The sequence below is a fragment of the Salvia miltiorrhiza genome, chromosome 5 (assembly GCF_028751815.1).
Source record: "Salvia miltiorrhiza cultivar Shanhuang (shh) chromosome 5, IMPLAD_Smil_shh, whole genome shotgun sequence".
Lineage (NCBI taxonomy): Eukaryota > Viridiplantae > Streptophyta > Magnoliopsida > Lamiales > Lamiaceae > Salvia > Salvia miltiorrhiza.
Window position 1 is genome coordinate 40,812,596 of NC_080391.1, and position 19,516 is coordinate 40,832,111.

At 39.3% G+C, this 19,516-nt stretch overlaps 2 protein-coding genes and 4 long non-coding RNA genes across 6 annotated transcripts; 2 read left to right on the forward strand and 4 right to left on the reverse strand.

The window, feature by feature from the left end:
* Nucleotides 1-5,104: 5,104 nt before the first annotated feature.
* LOC131024439 (uncharacterized) lies at nucleotides 5,105-7,648 on the reverse strand. The gene is made up of 2 exons (XR_009101835.1): nucleotides 7,406-7,648; nucleotides 5,105-5,435 (listed from the first exon to the last, which is right to left on the reverse strand). It is a non-coding gene; the product is annotated as an uncharacterized LOC131024439 (long non-coding RNA).
* On the forward strand, nucleotides 6,184-7,401 carry LOC131024438 (uncharacterized). The gene is made up of 2 exons (XR_009101834.1): nucleotides 6,184-6,924; nucleotides 7,181-7,401. It is a non-coding gene; the product is annotated as an uncharacterized LOC131024438 (long non-coding RNA).
* A 3,031-nt stretch (nucleotides 7,649-10,679) lies between the features above and the next one.
* Nucleotides 10,680-13,426, reverse strand: LOC131024441 (uncharacterized). The gene is made up of 2 exons (XR_009101838.1): nucleotides 12,981-13,426; nucleotides 10,680-11,010 (listed from the first exon to the last, which is right to left on the reverse strand). It is a non-coding gene; the product is annotated as an uncharacterized LOC131024441 (long non-coding RNA).
* On the forward strand, nucleotides 11,017-12,976 carry LOC131024440 (uncharacterized). Its single transcript, XR_009101837.1, has 2 exons — nucleotides 11,017-12,499; nucleotides 12,756-12,976. It is a non-coding gene; the product is annotated as an uncharacterized LOC131024440 (long non-coding RNA).
* Nucleotides 13,427-15,111: 1,685 nt separating the features above from the next.
* LOC131025934 (uncharacterized) lies at nucleotides 15,112-15,948 on the reverse strand. Its single transcript, XM_057955713.1, has one exon. The coding sequence runs from the start codon at nucleotides 15,946-15,948 to the stop codon at nucleotides 15,112-15,114; it is 837 nt and encodes a 278-aa protein (XP_057811696.1).
* Nucleotides 15,949-16,208: 260 nt separating this feature from the next.
* On the reverse strand, nucleotides 16,209-19,085 carry LOC131025935 (uncharacterized). The gene is made up of 4 exons (XM_057955714.1): nucleotides 17,796-19,085; nucleotides 17,299-17,469; nucleotides 17,058-17,195; nucleotides 16,209-16,952 (listed from the first exon to the last, which is right to left on the reverse strand). Exons 1-4 carry the CDS (start codon nucleotides 19,083-19,085, stop codon nucleotides 16,209-16,211), a joined length of 2,343 nt encoding a protein of 780 aa, XP_057811697.1.
* Nucleotides 19,086-19,516: the final 431 nt, after the last annotated feature.

The window sequence follows — 19,516 nt, forward strand, 5'->3', positions numbered from 1 at the left end:
ATGAAATTTCAAACTTTTAATTCAACTTAAAATATAAAATATAAACATGTGTTGAAATCGAAAATATAAACATGTAATATTTCTTATGCCATATTTTTAAATTAAATGACTTGTGTTTAAAATTTATATTTTATAAACATGACAATTAATATATTTTTAAAATAATATTTTGTTATGTCATCTTAATTCTTAAGTAATACTTGTGTTCTTTTAATTAATATCATGTCATCTTAATTCTTAAGTAATACTCCCTCCGTCCCAGCTGAAATGTCCTGTATTCCTTTTTGGGTTGTCCCACTTGAAATGTCCTGTTTCCTTTTTTGGCAATACACTCTCTCTCTGTACTTAATATTTAAATAATTTCCACCAGCCCACTTTATCTACTTTATACATATTTCTTAATCTCCGTGTCGAAAAGAAACAAGACATTTCAGCTGGGACGGAGGGAGTACTTGTGTTTTTTTTATTTATTAAATGACTTGTGTTGAAAATTGAAATACAATAAAAGAAAAATAATTCTAACACATTGACAATCAAAAGAATGCATAAAAATTGATATTTTTATTGAATTTATTCTATGTACAAAAAAAATATTACAAGGATACAAATTAGAATCTTGAAAATTGAATAAGTAAACTAACTAACACTAACTAAATAACTAATTCATTAAAAATTTACAATAAATTCCGAAAGAGAGTTGTCTAAAGGGGGGGGGGGAATAAAATCAAGGGCTTGAGCTCAATTTTAATATAAATATTAAAATTGAGTGGCCTACGTATCTTCATTGAATAATGAAGAATCAAAGCCCACGAAGTTCTCTTACCTTAACTTACCTAATCGTAGTCCTGATCACTAATTTCTTAGCAACAAATATCGCAACTAACACGATGCAATTGTAGCAAATAATCAGTAACCGAGTATCATATCCACAAGGACTATTATAACGAATCACTCTAAGTAATCCTAATTAAACTTTAGTAATATTCAGGCAAACGAAAGAATGAAGGTTTAATTAACTTAAACTAAAACGCAAATAGCAATAATTAAAAGATCGTAGGAAAAATCAAATATGAAAGACAACTGATCCTAGGGTAGTAAATTCATTAATTAAATCTACGCAATAAATCTATTAATCCTATGTACCAGTTTAATCCAGTTATGATGAGAGATCACTTAAGTAATCAATTACTCTCGCTAGAGCAGCAACGATCGTAGGTTAGTAAATTCTCTATCTCCGTTAGGTCTCAAGAAAATATACTAACTCCCAATAGCTCCTAAGAATAGCTCCCTATGATCCACCTATCTCCGCTAGGTCTCAAGGTTAAAATCATATCATACATTCCTGAATCCGCTAAACAGTTATCTCCGCTAGGTCTCAAACCGAATAGCTAAACATGCAAACTATTGGCCAAATAATTCACAAGAAATTAAGCACCAGGAATTATGAATCATAAACTGGAAGGCACAAAGGTATTAACAAATAAATCACATAAATTCAATCAATTATTTACAAACCCTAGAATCAGCTAAAGAAAATTAGCTAGACATAGCAAAATAAAACATAAACACAATTAAAAAGAAAGCAATTGTAAAAACTGAATTGTATAAAAACTGAATAAAAACTGAAGTAGCGACTTGAGTCTTCAATCTTGATCCAAGCCTTGAAAACTAGAAAGCAATAAAATTCTAAAGCTAAAAACTAAAGTATGAATGCTAAGGTTTTCGGGTATCTGCCGTCTGATGATGTCGTCCTTGAAAGGCCAAAAGAGGACCTATTTATAGGCTTCAAACTACCTTCGGATCACCATGGAAAGTTGCCATGCAAAGTATACTTCTAAAGGTAATCGAATTCTAAAGGTAATAGAATCGTATAAAAATAAGGCAACTTTCCAGCTGGATGCGTGCTCTGGAAAACGGACCTTGCCAGAGAAATGAGTTGCACCAGAAGAATGGTATCGCCAGCGGAACGGGTGATCTCTCTGGCCTCTGAGCGCTGAACTTTACTTCTCTGATGCTGGCACTTCTCGGCAGAGGAATAGGTGATTCCTCTGCTCTGGCTTCTCGATTCCGCTGCACTGAAGGTTCGATTCCTCTGACTTCGGTTTCTCTGGTCAGCGGGGGAAGCGACTCCTCTGGCATTGATATCTCTGGCCTCGCGACTCCTCTGGCTAGAGACTCCTCTGGCGAGTTGATTTCTCTGATGTCAGAGGAACGGTGATTTTTCTGCTCTGGAGATGTCGGCTCCGCTTCTCTGATATTCCGCGGATTTCTCTGGACTGGCTTTTGATTCCTCTGCTCTGGCATTCCAGAACACTTAGAAAACGCCTAATTAATCCAAAATTCTCCAAAATTGCATTCTTTCATCTGGTAAGCCTAAATCTCCTGCAAAGCATAGAATACACCATAAAACGCACCAAATTCCAGAAGATTATCCTAAAACACGCACAAACAAACCCCTAAAAATAGTGTAAATTAAGCATAAATCAAGTCCTCGGCCTCGGATCGTTCGGACTCGGTGAATTCATCGTTTGGGCTCTCATCGGCTTGATCCCATTCATTTTCTTGAGCTCGCAACTCGGCTTTGGACCAATCATCAAGCAACATGGTGGCCTTCATGTTTCGAGGATCCATGTTGCTTCTTCTTTCGTCCAAGACAAGCCCGCCAACGCTAAATACTTGCTCGACGGAGACCGTGGAGGCCCGGACTGCGAATAACTCCTTGGCCATGGTGGCGAGTATGGGATATTCCCTCTCGTGCGTGGACCACCATCTCAAGACGTCAATTGTTGACCACCTACATTTTTGAAAGCAAATGTACTAGACAAATATATATCTAGCTCGTTAGTAGTATAGCTCCTTTGTGTATTCATAAATGAATAAACGGCTTGAGCCCATTCGTTTTGATCAAAACTACTTCCTAAGATGGATGAGCCATATTGACCTTGTGAACTAGTAGTACCACTTGAAGAGTATGAGGGGTTTGCAAGCATATATTTTTGTTCATAGTCATTAAACAAAGTTCTAAGTGTGTTATCTATTCTAAGTTTAATATCATCTAATGCGGGAAGGTACCATTCTAGCATTTCATTATTTCTTAATCTTGACTCATAAATATCCCTAAAGGTACCATACTAAATTTCTAACATGCGATAAACACCGGCAATTTTCATTGTAGGATCTAAAATCTTAGCAATTAAAAAAACATCGGGAATTTCAAGAAAATATTTAAGCCACTTAATGATCATTTGATATGATGCGTCCTTCAAATTGTTTTTTTATAACAATCATTTAAAGCAATACCAATGAACATGCAATGTTCTAAAACTTTAATACTAGTGCAATAATAAACACCGGATAAATCTGTAGTAGCATTTTGAAAAACCTTTAAAAGTTGAAATAAACTACCACATTGTTTCCAATAAGAGAGCAATAAAAGCAAGTTAGCCTCGGGAGTTGATCTAAAAAAATCACATAAATGCTCAATATGTTCCATGGTAGATGCAAGCATGCCAAATGTTGAATTCCAACGTGTAGAAACATCTTTAACAAAATTCGTATATCGAATTTTTTTGTGACGACAATATTTTTGCCATTTTTTGCCAATAACGGCCTTTCTATGCAACATATTAACGGCTTGTCTAATGGGATCAACAACATTATTAATAAGAGAATAAGCATCTTGTACACATCTATTTAAAATATGACAAATACAACGAGCATGAAAATACCTACCATTAAAAGATGGTGCGCACGCGGCAACTAACTCGGGAATGGAGGCGGTGTTGGCGGATGCATTATCAAATCCAACAGAAAATATCTTGTTTAACATGCGATACTCATTTAAAACAGAAATAATCAATTGAGCAACATTAGTAGCATTATGTATTTCATTAAAATCTCTAAATGCAATTAAACGTTTTTGAATTAACCAACATTCGTCAACCCAATGACAAGTAATACCCATATAAGAATATCTTTGGAAAGAATCACTCCATATGTCGGAACATATAGAAAAATTTTGATTTAAATTCTTAAAATATTTTCTCAAATCACGTTTTCTTTCTTCGGCTTGTCGCCGAATATTTTTGCACATAGAAGTTTGACCAATTTTTTTAGCGGCCGTATTATAAGCATTTTTCATAGTATGTTCAAAAGTAAATTTATCGGCAAATCTAAAAGGCAAATGCTCAATTGAAACATAACGAGCCATGTACTCTCGAGCATTTTGTGGATCAAATTTCCATAAAACATTACCTTGTTCATTACCTTGGCGTTCGAAAGCTTCAGGATGTAGTTGAGTTTGAGTTGTATGGATTTCATACTCGACAGTGTGCTTACTCTCCATGTGCCTTGCGAGGGTGCCATAACCCCCTCCCGCTTTCCATTGATAAATAGTGTTGCAATAGTTGCAATAGGCAATGAACCTCTCGGGAGCATTTGGACCATCCTTTGGATTTTTAGGAGCGGGTTCCCTCCTAAAATGTTTTGTGAAAATGTTGGAAGAAAGTAATTTACTCTTACCCTTACCCTTACCTCTAGTGGGAGGGATTTCCTCCTCAAAGTTGTGACGTGCTTGCTCGGCTTCCTCCTCCGCCTCTTCGTTACGCAAAGTACGTGCATATTCTTCATCCTCCGCTTCTTGAAGTTGTCTAGCATATGCTTCACCCGCCAAATCGGCAGCCTCCCGGCGTGAGCCGAAAGGTCCTCGTTCAACTGGCACTTTCACCTTTCTCCTAGAGAATGATGATGAAACTTGAACATTTTGAGTAAACTCGTGAGAAATGGGAGTGCTATCAATATCTTCTTCGGGGGTCGACATTGAGATAGACTTGCCACAGTTACACGACCATGAGACATGATAACAAATAAACAAGTAGAGAAGAGAATATAGATAATAGAGGTTAGAGAATAATAAGCAAGAACAATAAAGTAAATGAGCAAGTGAGTGTAGTGATAGTGTAATTGAAATATATAGTATAGTATAGTATAGTACTAGTAGTAATATAATGTAAATCAAGAACAATAAAGTAAATGTCACAGCCCGACCTAAGCTAGTGAATAGTTAAGTCGGGAAAAAGTGTGACTGAAAACAAAACAAGAAAATAAAAAAGAAAATAGATCTCAATAAAAATCACTAACATGCTTAAACAATAATTTACCAAAATATTTGGTAATCATAAACAATCTTTTCTAAAACTCAAAAGCAGACAACTCGCAATACATAACGACAAGTTGTCTAAGTATCAAGTGACATAATTCTGTAAGCTATTAGTTTGAAATCTTTGCAACACATCAATAAAGTAAAACGCACTAAGCGTTGCAGCGGAATAGCTTAAGTGGATTACATGTATGAAGACATGGAATCCTGAGCCTAATTTAGTGCTTATATATCAAAAGCTTTGCTCTGCTGACATCCATCTGCATCACAGCTTAACCTGCACATTTAGAAAACATATGCAGGGCTGAGTACTAAAAAGGTACTCAATGGTCACATGCCGAAATAACTTTAAAGCTTGCTCTTAGAGCTATATATTGACCTTGCCATCTCAATCATCACACAGGAGTTTTATTTGAATAACCTGTGCACGCCAAAACTGTAAAACTTTTCTATAATAATCATAAACTTCATATGCGTCTGCAGACATACTTCTTTGTACTCTACCATATCTGCAATGATATCTGTGTGCCGAGAAGGTGGCCACCTTTTACGGTCACTGACCGGCCGATACGCTAAACCGGCTCACGGTCCTAGACCGGCCGATACGCCAAACCAGCTCACGGACCTAGATCGGCCGATACGCTAAACCGGCTCACGGTCCTAGGCCGGCCGATATGCTAGATCGGCTCACGGTCCCTTGTGTACACTAATCCTGTCTAACATCTGGATAGAACAGGATCCGAATTCGATTAACTTCTGGTGCCAGATAGGTATTATACAAGCTCATAAAAGTTTTGGCAAGTCAACAACTTTAATATAACTTCATTCATGTAAACATCATGAAATAGTGTGCACATCAGATTTTGAGTTTAGAAAGCCCACCTGATCGTGGTCTGACGACACAAGTGATTCTGAACTAATGCTTCACCTTTTTCCCTTGTATTTTGACCTTCATTATGAATAACTGACTAATGAATAATGAGAACATGATATGGACTTGACTTGAAAAGAATATTTATGTTGGTTTTAAGGTGATAGTTCTATTGGAACTTATGAAATGATGACTGGTTGCTACCTGGTGAACTTATCAATAAATACCAACATATTATCTAAACCAAAACTTAAACTACGATAATCGTAATTCTGGCGTTAATCATAACTCCACTCGCTCTAATTAAAATAATTCTACATGTCTAGGCCATTTAATAAATCAAGCTAATTATTAGCTAATAATCCTTCATTTAAGCTTATTAAGCTTAAATTAAAATACTATTGAGTTCAATCAAATAATTAATGGCCCAACATAATTTATTATTACTAATCCCATTGAGATTAATAGGCCCAAGTACCAGCTTAAACCCAATTACTAGTTTGAGCCCAATTAACCATTTTCAGATTTAAATAAATTAAAATTAATAACCTTCTTTAAAACATAAAACAAGTTAATCTCTCTGTTTTCTATTTCTTCCCCACGCAGACATCTCTCCCTCTCTTCGCTCCCTCTCTCGGCCGCCTCTCTCTCCTCCCTTCTCCGGCGAGCGTCGCCGGCTCGCGCCGCTTCCGGCGCGGCGAGGCTGACGCATCTTCTCCCCTTCCGCTTTCTTCCCTCTCCTTCCTACATTTAATTCCCAAATTCTAAAATCAATTCAGCCTAGGGTTTTCAATCTCCCCCATCAATTTTACTCCTCTGGAGAATCCCGGCGAATAACGTCGTCGCCGCCCCAGCTCGTCGGATTTCTGCTCCTCCGTCGTTCTCCCTACCTCAGGTAAGTCCCCTATCTCTCTTCTTCTCTCTTTATCCCCCTCTCAGTCTCTGTATCTCTGTCTCTATCTCTCTGTTGCCAGCCACCGTGGGCCGCCGTAGCGCGGGCAGCACCGGCGGTCATCGCCATCAGCTGCGCCCCGCCGTGGTGGCTCGCGGCTGCCGCTGCTACCGTCCCTGTTCTTTTTCCCTTTTATCCATCTAATTCTCAGATTTTTACTTCCTCAAACTAATAAGTCTCAAACTATTTTCCATTTCAGGAATCGATGATTCAAGGGATCTCCAGTTCGTCTACTGCTCAAGATCCAATATTTATATGTTATAAACCTATTTTCCTTTATTGCTTATTGTAAAACTGAGATTTTGATGGTGAGGAAACAATACTGTATCATTACTATGCTTATGTGTAGCTATGTCTTTTCTGCTGCTCTTGATTGTTCCTTTTATACACAAGGAATTGATTGAATTGCATACAAGAAAACTACCTGCTTTGCTTGATGCTGCTATGAACTGCTGGGAATTGTAAATGATCGTGGTTGAGTCGGATTTGGGATGGTATTTTGCCGGTGTATTTAAGATCTTGCAGAATGAGGAAAAATCCTGAGGAGAGATTTTATATGATTTGGAGTCGGTTTATGAAAAGCTGCGTGGAAAGTTGAGGGATACGTGTTCTTCCAGTAGCTAATTTGACTTAATGAATCTATCTATCTAATTGATAAATTAACTCTAATTAGAAGCTAATTGATTTACTAAGGAATTGGGCTTGGGCTTCCTCATCCTTTCCTTCATACTCTTGGCCCAAATAAATAATTATTAGGTTGTTTCTAGTTGAATAGGAAAAGTATTTGGGCTTGTAATATAAATTAAAACTTTAGCTTATCTTTATAGTGGTGTGTAATCTAATTTATTAATATTAATAATATATTTACTGTAGTGAAAATACCGGGTGTTACATCCTCTCCCCCTTAAAGAAATTTCGTCCTCGAAATTTGACTACATCAGAAAATAATTCAAAATACTTCTCTTTCATCGAACTTGTGCACTCGTTAAAAATGCGGAATATTAAGAAAAATGTTATCGCCTATTTCAAAAATCCAAATCAAATCAACGAGTGTTTGCAAAAATTTTATGTCGCTCTTGAGGTTCCTTGAGCAGTTGTCGAATATATCGGATAATCGTAATCATTTCTTTAACCGCAACAGGTTCTATCACTTTTCTTTCACCTACCTCACGTCAATAGAGTGGAGATCAATATTTCTTTCCGCAAAGAGCTCAATATGATCTCATATCAATTGTTGCCTGAAAACTATTATTATAGGCAAATTCAATGGGTAGCAAAAGCTTTTTCCCAATTCATCCTTCGATCTAGTGCATAATGTGGCTTCTGAGTACGCGTGATGAACCTTGAGATGGCCGTCTCCTACCCTCTATCAGCGGGGAATTCGCTCCTTACGAGCTGAGGAAAAGACAACTCTTTTTCGAAAGGAGAGTTTTGGAACCCGGAATTACTCACGATTGCCAGTGTCCCTACTGCTAAAGCCGCCACTTCTTCACTCTAGTACAATAGTCTATATCATAGCTTCCAATGTCTAAGTAGTTCGTTTAGATTGCCCATCTATTTGTGGATGCATGAAAGGCAATTTTAAAATTTGACCGAATTCTCAAAATTGAAAGACCATATGAAATCGGTCCTGTGTATCAAAGATGGACTTGGTTGAGCATTGTTGCAAAGTGAAAGAATTATTGTTAATGGGTCATGAAAACTTAGACCACAAGAACTGAATTGCTCAACACAACTTGGAACTAGCAATAATTGTATTATGGAACGAGATGTGGAATTGATACACCTCATAAAAATTTAAAAGACTTATTCGAGCAAAAAGATCTAAGTATGGGGCAAAGAATGTAGCTCGAATTAATAAGGGACTATGACGGTGGAATAAATTATCACCCACAGAAAGCCAAAACAATAGTTGATGCTTTGAGTAGGAAAATCAACTTAGGATTTCTCCTTACCCATGAAGAAAAATTCACCGAGCATTTGAAAAGGTTGAATTTAGAAGTGGTTCTACCACCGCAAACCAGAGAAGCTATAATTGCAATGTTAACAATGATTTCTGATTTGAGAATAAGAATTGTTAAAGTACAAGGGGAAAATGAAAAGGTAGAAAAATTATGGGTAAGGATTCTGATAGAAGAGATCAATACTTGCCAAAAATTGTTTGAGAAAAATTGTGTACCCAATACTGAACAGTTGAGAAATAAAATCATGAATAAAGCTCATGATACGCTATATATATTGCCCACCAAAAAAACACTAATTTATATCAAACTCTCAAACAAAACTTTTGGTGGGGAGGGATGAAATGAGATATAGCTTTGGTTGTAGAAAAATGTTTGGCTTGCCAACAAGTAAAGGCGCTACCTCGAAAACCTTATGAGAAGTTACAATCATTATCTATGTCAATCTTATAAGGCGCATATCGAGATATGTCACAAAACTCTCAATCATATTCAGCCACGTCTTCTTCCCTTACTTTAAATTACTAAATTACGTATCCTTTTTGCTGACGACGGCTTCTGAAAATATACTCTTCATAAAAGCTTCTATGAACTGGCCCCAAATAAGATTCTCTAATCGCTCAACTGTATATATCTTCTGCTTCGTCTCCCACTAATAATCAGTCAATCCTTGTAGTTGAAATAACATACAAGAAGGCACTCTTGATCATTGCATCTAAGGAAACGAAACTCGCGAAACTCTACTATAAACAGGGGAATTTTGACGATGAAAAACTTCCGAAATTCTTCTTTCAAGTTGATGGGGAGGAGTAAGTTTCTAATTTATTCGCATGGCGGATGGCAGATTTCCATTGCTTCTTTGAGACATCATGCCGAGTAAATACACAAAATTCTCAAAATTGAGCTTTCATCCCATCAGTAAAGCCATCACTGCTAATTAGCTATAAATCAACTAAGTTATAAAACTAATGCCCAAAAATTAAACCATCTAGGCAATTAAAGCTCAACGGCCTAGTGAATCACCACTTTGATCATCTCATACATTGGGAAAATTTGCCTCAACGAGTTCTCATACAAAAGATGGGAATATACGTTGCAACAGGCTCTTAGTACTAATTGTGATGCACTAACTGTATAACGTCACTACTAGTACTAGGTTACAGTGCCACTGACATAACTCGCTACTGTATCATCTAACTGTCTATATCTGCATCCATCCAATGTATAGATATACGTACACACCATCATCTAAAAGATTTTCATTGCTATACAACAAATGAAAATCCCCCACATATCAAGATACAAGTATTAAAATATGAACAACACTTTATCCGTTCAAGAAGTTCATACTAGTAGAGGATACTCATAAATAAACCATGTTATTCATATTCACTCACTTGTAAACATGCAAACTTCTCCAAATACTAGTTTCTTGCAAAATTGCAATATTAATAACTTTCTTGCAAAGTTGCAATATTAACAACTCACACTCTTTCAAAACTGTAAATTGATACTTTAAAACTCAGAAAACCAGTACCTGGCTAGGCTGGATGAGATGGAGCGCAGAGCTTTTACTATAATACTCATACTAGTCCAAATATTCAAATTTAGACTAGACTCAAAGGAATATTTAGGCTCAGAGCAACAACTGCTCTGATACCACTTTGTCACAGCCCGACCTAAGCTAGTGAATAGTTAAGTCGGGAAAAAGTGTGACTGAAAACAAAACAAGAAAATAAAAAAGAAAATAGATCTCAATAAAAATCACTAACATGCTTAAACAATAATTTACCAAAATATTTGGTAATCATAAACAATCTTTTCTAAAACTCAAAAGCAGACAACTCGCAATACATAACGACAAGTTGTCTAAGTATCAAGTGACATAATTCTGTAAGCTATTAGTTTGAAATCTTTGCAACACATCAATAAAGTAAAACGCACTAAGCGTTGCAGCGGAATAGCTTAAGTGGATTACATGTATGAAGACATGGAATCCTGAGCCTAATTTAGTGCTTATATATCAAAAGCTTTGCTCTGCTGACATCCATCTGCATCACAGCTTAACCTGCACATTTAGAAAACATATGCAGGGCTGAGTACTAAAAAGGTACTCAATGGTCACATGCCGAAATAACTTTAAAGCTTGCTCTTAGAGCTATATATTGACCTTGCCATCTCAATCATCACACAGGAGTTTTATTTGAATAACCTGTGCACGCCAAAACTGTAAAACTTTTCTATAATAATCATAAACTTCATATGCGTCTGCAGACATACTTCTTTGTACTCTACCATATCTGCAATGATATCTGTGTGCCGAGAAGGTGGCCACCTTTTACGGTCACTGACCGGCCGATACGCTAAACCGGCTCACGGTCCTAGACCGGCCGATACGCCAAACCAGCTCACGGACCTAGATCGGCCGATACGCTAAACCGGCTCACGGTCCTAGGCCGGCCGATATGCTAGATCGGCTCACGGTCCCTTGTGTACACTAATCCTGTCTAACATCTGGATAGAACAGGATCCGAATTCGATTAACTTCTGGTGCCAGATAGGTATTATACAAGCTCATAAAAGTTTTGGCAAGTCAACAACTTTAATATAACTTCATTCATGTAAACATCATGAAATAGTGTGCACATCAGATTTTGAGTTTAGAAAGCCCACCTGATCGTGGTCTGACGACACAAGTGATTCTGAACTAATGCTTCACCTTTTTCCCTTGTATTTTGACCTTCATTATGAATAACTGACTAATGAATAATGAGAACATGATATGGACTTGACTTGAAAAGAATACTTATGTTGGTTTTAAGGTGATAGTTCTATTGGAACTTATGAAATGATGACTGGTTGCTACCTGGTGAACTTATCAATAAATACCAACATATTATCTAAACCAAAACTTAAACTACGATAATCGTAATTCTGGCGTTAATCATAACTCCACTCGCTCTAATTAAAATAATTCTACATGTCTAGGCCATTTAATAAATCAAGCTAATTATTAGCTAATAATCCTTCATTTAAGCTTATTAAGCTTAAATTAAAATACTATTGAGTTCAATCAAATAATTAATGGCCCAACATAATTTATTATTACTAATCCCATTGAGATTAATAGGCCCAAGTACCAGCTTAAACCCAATTACTAGTTTGAGCCCAATTAACCATTTTCAGATTTAAATAAATTAAAATTAATAACCTTCTTTAAAACATAAAACAAGTTAATCTCTCTGTTTTCTATTTCTTCCCCACGCAGACATCTCTCCCTCTCTTCGCTCCCTCTCTCGGCCGCCTCTCTCTCCTCCCTTCTCCGGCGAGCGTCGCCGGCTCGCGCCGCTTCCGGCGCGGCGAGGCTGACGCATCTTCTCCCCTTCCGCTTTCTTCCCTCTCCTTCCTACATTTAATTCCCAAATTCTAAAATCAATTCAGCCTAGGGTTTTCAATCTCCCCCATCAATTTTACTCCTCTGGAGAATCCCGGCGAATAACGTCGTCGCCGCCCCAGCTCGTCGGATTTCTGCTCCTCCGTCGTTCTCCCTACCTCAGGTAAGTCCCCTATCTCTCTTCTTCTCTCTTTATCCCCCTCTCAGTCTCTGTATCTCTGTCTCTATCTCTCTGTTGCCAGCCACCGTGGGCCGCCGTAGCGCGGGCAGCACCGGCGGTCATCGCCATCAGCTGCGCCCCGCCGTGGTGGCTCGCGGCTGCCGCTGCTACCGTCCCTGTTCTTTTTCCCTTTTATCCATCTAATTCTCAGATTTTTACTTCCTCAAACTAATAAGTCTCAAACTATTTTCCATTTCAGGAATCGATGATTCAAGGGATCTCCAGTTCGTCTACTGCTCAAGATCCAATATTTATATGTTATAAACCTATTTTCCTTTATTGCTTATTGTAAAACTGAGATTTTGATGGTGAGGAAACAATACTGTATCATTACTATGCTTATGTGTAGCTATGTCTTTTCTGCTGCTCTTGATTGTTCCTTTTATACACAAGGAATTGATTGAATTGCATACAAGAAAACTACCTGCTTTGCTTGATGCTGCTATGAACTGCTGGGAATTGTAAATGATCGTGGTTGAGTCGGATTTGGGATGGTATTTTGCCGGTGTATTTAAGATCTTGCAGAATGAGGAAAAATCCTGAGGAGAGATTTTATATGATTTGGAGTCGGTTTATGAAAAGCTGCGTGGAAAGTTGAGGGATACGTGTTCTTCCAGTAGCTAATTTGACTTAATGAATCTATCTATCTAATTGATAAATTAACTCTAATTAGAAGCTAACTGATTTACTAAGGAATTGGGCTTGGGCTTCCTCATCCTTTCCTTCATACTCTTGGCCCAAATAAATAATTATTAGGTTGTTTCTAGTTGAATAGGAAAAGTATTTGGGCTTGTAATATAAATTAAAACTTTAGCTTATCTTTATAGTGTGTAATCTAATTTATTAATATTAATAATATATTTACTGTAGTGAAAATACCGGGTGTTACAGTAAATGAGCAAGTGAGTGTAGTGATAGTGTAATTGAAATATATAGTATAGTATAGTATTTAGTACTTAGTAGTAGTACTAGTAGTAATATAATGTAAAGCAAGAACAATAAAGTAAAGCAATTAATTAAGCAAGAGAATAGCTAAAGAATTATAGAGCAAGAACAATTTAACAAGAGCAATAGCACATAAAGAATGGAGGAGAATTAGAAGTAGAAGAGAGAAAAGTGTAGAATTGTTAATACAATGGGGTGAGTTTGAAGGTGGAAGAAGGGGGGTATTTATAGATAAAATTGGGTGGGGGAAAATGTGAATTAGATAAAACTGTGTGGGGAAAAAGTAGAATTATAATTTTGAAAATTTGAAAAAAAAAGGAAAAAAACTGAATTTTGAACTAAAGCCTAAAGGGCCAGTCAAGGCCCTAGGCCTAGCCCCTGCGCCTAGTAGCCCCCTGCCCTCCCTGCCGCCTACGCCCCCTATCCAGCAGCTCTCCTCGGCTCCCACGCCGGGCCCGGCGGTTCCGGGCCGAACCGGCGGACCGGACCGACGGTTCAGGGTTGCCAACCCTTTGAACCGTAACCGGCCAGGATGAACTGGCAGTTCGGCCCTGAACCGGCCCGGTGGTCAACGGTCCAGGCCAAAACCGTTGACCACCGGGCCGGTTCAGGGTCGAACCGCCGGTTTCGGTCGGCCCTTGGCAACACTAATCTAAATCCTAAATGGATAATCTAAACCCTAAATGGAATATCTAAACCCTAAATGGATAATCTAAACCCTAAATGAAACATTTAAACCCTAAATGGAATATTTAAACCCTAAATGGAATATCTAAACCCTAGGGAGAAGTGTTTAAAATGGTCCTTTTGGCACTAATAGTGCCATACGTGCAGCACAAAATACAGAAACAATAGCAACAAACAATCTTCACTGACACACCCAAAAATTATAAAAAACCAAAAACACGAAATTCCCCCGACCGAAACGATGTTGTCGAACAACGACAGCCTGTCGTCGCCCATGGCGGCAACCGCCGTCAACACTACACCTTTGATTGGCGACCAGAGCCCCAACAATCGCTAGCTTCCTCGGCCTCCGCGGCGCCGCTCACTTTCTCCGCCGCGCCAGCAGCCGTGGTCGCTCGATGCGAGAGCCCTCTGTCCGCGTCACCATGGGCGAGTGACCAGTCGAGGGAATTGGCCACGGCCATCGGAGGCAGCTTCTCCGGCGCCAATTTGAAGAGGAGAGAAGGAGAGTTTTTCTTCTTCTTTTTTGTGCAGCGAGAGAGAGATAGAGAGGGTTAAAGGGTATAATAGGCATACAGTATAAAAAAATGGCCAAATTTTAGTTTATTTCAAGTGAGGGCCATAATTTGTGTTTGTCAAGTCAATAGGCCATCCGACCCTATTGTTTCTAATTTTTATCTAATTTGTAGTTCCAACCACACTAATTTGCACCAACCTTTCGAATTTTAAATAAATTCTTCTTGTTTAAATTGTCAATTCACGATATTAAAATCAATGGTCTTTTTGATGAGTTGGAAGAAATTGATATTTTGGTATATAAATCACCATATAATATTCGTTGACGACAACAAATCTTACAACAATACATTGTTGCTTAGATTGCCAATAACATCTACTTTTTTTTAGAACAAAAGGAGCTAACATTAAAACGAAGGAGAGTTAACAGCATCAGGCAACACCCTAACGGAAGAAAGAGGTAAACCATTACATAAAGCAAAATCAGCAAGTTTGTCAGCAGCCACATTCCCTTCGCGAGGCGTCCAGCTAAAAGCAAAATGGTGGAAAGAAACCAAAATCTCCTGAATAGCTCTCAGCGTATCTCCCAAATAAGACATATCGTTTTTCTTCTTGATCAACAACCAATAGAGGACTTGGCTATCAGTTTCGAAGATAACATCCGAATCACCTTGTTCCCGGCAAAGGCGAAGACCTTCCAACATAGCAAAGGCTTCTCCCTCAATGACCGAGAAAGCCCCCTTCACAAAACCGAATCTGCAGCCCTTGATATCATCATCTTTATCGCGAAGCACCACCCCTATACCAAAACCCTTACCAACACTCAACACCGCATCGCTCGAGGCCTTCAACTGTCCCGGGCGACAAAAATCTGTCGAGAGAGAAAGCTGATTCGGCAAAGATTCCCGCAGAGGTGTCGACCATAAAGCTCTAGATGCAATCGCCAGGCAATCCAAATGGGACATATCTTTCTGCTGGAAGATCAGAAGGTTCCTGGCAAACCAGATGGACCAAGTTAAAGTAGCGAAAATGGAGTGGACTTCCCGATGGGTAGAGTTTCTGATTTTTCCAAACCAATCCATCATCGAACAATCCCCATTTAGCGGTTGAAGTCTGAGAGGCGAAACTCTCCATAAAACCTCTGACCATGCACAATCCCGGAGTGCATGCTCCATGGTTTCCTCATGAGATCCACATCGCCTACAGCAAGGATCCACATCCACATTCCGTCTCCGCAGCGCCATAGCCGTCGGGATTGCATTAGCTAAACATTTCCACATAAAAAGTTTAACTTTAGGGATCACATCTAAAGCCCAAATCCAGTTCCATAAGACACTCCCTTCCGAGGAAGTGGATGCTTCATTTCTTTGACGAATTTTAATTGCAAGCTTGTATCAAGATTTCACCGTGTACATATTCAGTTTTTCCCCAGGCCAAAACGGTTGATCTCTAATATTAGGATCACTCCGAAGCTGCGCCATCACTTTCCATCGGGCCTCCGTGTTCAAGACCGTCTCCAAACTTGACTATCCCAAGAATTAGTTTCCTCGTTCAACAAATCTTTCACCCTTAATAAGTTGTGTTCCTCAGAAACTCTAGCCACCTTGAACTGTCCCGTGCCATCAGGTAACCAAGGGTCCTCGCCGATCCTGATTCTACTGCCATTCCCCAGCTTCCAAGCCAATCCAGCCGCAAGTAGATTTCTGCCAAGAAGGATGCTTTTCCATACGTAAGATGGGTTATGAGCGATTCCAGCTAAAAGCAGATCATTCTGCGGGTAGTACCGTGCCTTTAAAGATCGAGCAATAAGAGTATCATCATGAATAAGGAGGCGCCACGCTTGTTTAGCAAGTAAAGCTTGATTAAATAAACCAATATCCCGAAAACCCAAACCCCCGTCACCTTTAGCAACGCAAAGTATTTTCCAACTCCTCCAATGAATCCTTCTCTCTTCATGTTTCTGACCCCAAAAGAAGTTCGCCGCCAAACTATTAAGTCTCTGACAAATCTGTTCCGGAATGGCAAAACAACTCATCAAATAAGTCGGTATAGACTGAAGAACAGCCTTTATGAGGACCATTTTCCTAGCTCCAGACAAGAATCTTCTTTTCCAATCTTTTGATTTTTTCCTCATTCTGTCAACCAACATTTGAAAGATCTCGCTTTTAGACCTACCAATCGAACTTGGGATTCCGAGATAAGAGCCTCGTTGCCCGCTTCGGATGACCCCCAGCAAAGTCGCCAGCTCCTGTTGTTTTTCCAAACAAATCCCCTTACTAAAGGAGATAGAGGACTTGTCCAAGTTCACCTTTTGGCCCGAGACTCTTTAATATTGCCGCAGAATATCACTAACCACTTTAATCCTCCCTTTCATTCCCACGACCAAAGATGATGCAGTCATGTGCAAAGAGAAGGTGGCTGACCCTCGGTGCAGTTCTACAGAGACGGGCACCATGGAGCAGATTATTTGTCTCAGCTTTGCGAAGCAACCCTGAAAGTGCCTCAGCACAAAACAGAAAAAGGAAAAGAGAAAGAGGGTCTCCTTGCCTCAGACCCCGGCTAGGCTCGAAAACGGCACCTGGAAAACTATTAACCAAAACTCGGAAGGAAACAGAGGTCACACAGCGCATAATAAGATCCACAAATAAAGGGGCAAAACCCAAATGCCTCATAATGGAGTCCAGGAAATTCCATTCAACTCGATCATAGGCTTTCGCCAAATCGAGTTTAAAAGCAAAAACACCGTGAGAATTAGCAGTATTCAACTTCATCATGTGAAAAATCTCAAAAGCAAGCAGAGCATTGTCAGTTATTTGACAACCGGGCACAAAAGCTGACTGATTCTCACAATAATTTGAGGAAGACACACTTTGAGACGGTTTGTCAAAACTTTGGAAAGGATTTTATAAACCACATTGCACAAGCTGATAGGGCGGAAATCAGAAGGAATGGCACACTTTTTCTTTTTTGGAATAAGACAAATAAAAGTAGAATTCAGGGGACTAGGGGAAGCACCATTATTAAGGATGTCAAGAAGTAAAGGAACAATTTCAAACTTAGCAACAGACCAACAAGAGGAATAAAAAAAAACAGGCATACCGTCAGGCCCCGGAGCCTTAAGAGGATGCATATGCTTGAGAGCAAGGACAATTTCCTCTTGAGTGAATGGGCGAGTGAGTTCACCATTCATCTCGTCCGTGACTACCGGCTCAATAGATTGCAGGACTTCAGAGGGGTTATGAGGTGATCCCGAAGTGAAGAGCCCCCTAAAGTAGGAACTGAGCGTTTCATCCATCTCTGAATTCTTCCTCGTCAGACTGCCATCATTTCTTCGGATTTCTTTGATGTGGTTACGTTTTTTCCGATCCTCAGCTACCTTGTGAAAGAAACCAGTGTTTCTATCCCCATGATTAATCCAATCAGCCCGCGATCTTTGTTTCCACATCAGCTCCTCCTGTTTTAGAAGTTCATCAAGCTCATCCTCAATCATACGTTGTTCATCTTTGGACCAGGCTTCCATGTTCGATTTTTTCAGAATGGCTAGTCGCTCCCTGAGCTCAGCGCATTTCTTTCTAACATTGCCGAAGACCTCTTTTTCCCAAATCTTAAGTTCCCTCCCCATATCTTCAATTTTCTGTTTAAGATCAGATACCGACCGTGAGCCAAGACCAGACTGCCACATTTTCTCACAAAGCTCCTTACAACTCTCATTCCTAAGCCACATTGCCTCGAACCGAAATGGTTTAGGTCTATTCTGCATTTTCTCCGAACTAGTCTCCAACGAAAGAAGCAAATGACAATGATCACTGGCCTTTCTTAAGAGATGAGTCACTTCAAACCCAGGATACAAACTCATCCATTCTGAGCTTCCAAAAATTCTATCTAATCTTTCCATAATGTTGTCCGCCCCTCTCTGATTGTTGGACCAAGTAAACGGATCCCCTGAAAAACCGAGGTCAATGAGATTGCAAGACTCCACAGTAGATCTAAACAACTCAAGTCTCAAATCCGTCTTCAAATTTCCTCCTCGCTTTTCGAAGTGATACATAGTCTCATTAAAGTCTCCCACGCAGATCCACTTAGAGTTTACATCGGATAACACATCTCTCATGAGGTTCCACATGAGCACGTGCTCGTCAGTTTTGCTCCACCCATAGATACCGCAAAAGTCCCATGCATCATGAATATCATCCTCTATAGTTTCCAAGATATGATGCTCAGATGAGGATTTCAAAGTAACCTTCAAATCATCCATCCAAATGAGACACAGCCCGCCACTTCGGCCTCGATCAGAGCAGACACAGTCAAATGCCACATAATTGTTGAAACCTGTAGCATTCAAAATAGGTTGCCAATCCACAGCAGTAAGTTTGGTTTCCATAAGGAACACCAACTCGGGACGCTTTTGTTTGGTTAACCAAACAAGATGACAAATTGTCGATTGGTTCCCAAGCCCCCGACAATTCCAAAATAAGGAATTCATTGTGCCCGGTGGGATTGCAATGTCGCAATCTCCGCCGATGATGCAAAGGAAGGTGATATATTGTCAAGAGAGTTCCCTTTGAGCCGTTTGGGATCGAGCTCAGAGGGTTCAGTCTTAACCAGCCGAAAGTCACTTTCCACCTCGCTCAAGTGACGTTTTTTTTCAGAGAAGGAAGTTGAAAGGGTTAAGATCTGGGGTGAGGAAGGGTTACGAGCACTTCTTTTCCATTTTTTTGCTTTCGACCGTGAGGGTTGAGAGCCGAAAGTTTGTTTAGGAGAAGTGGTAGTAGGAGGAGCCGGAGGTTGATCATTGGGGGGATTCAAAAACTC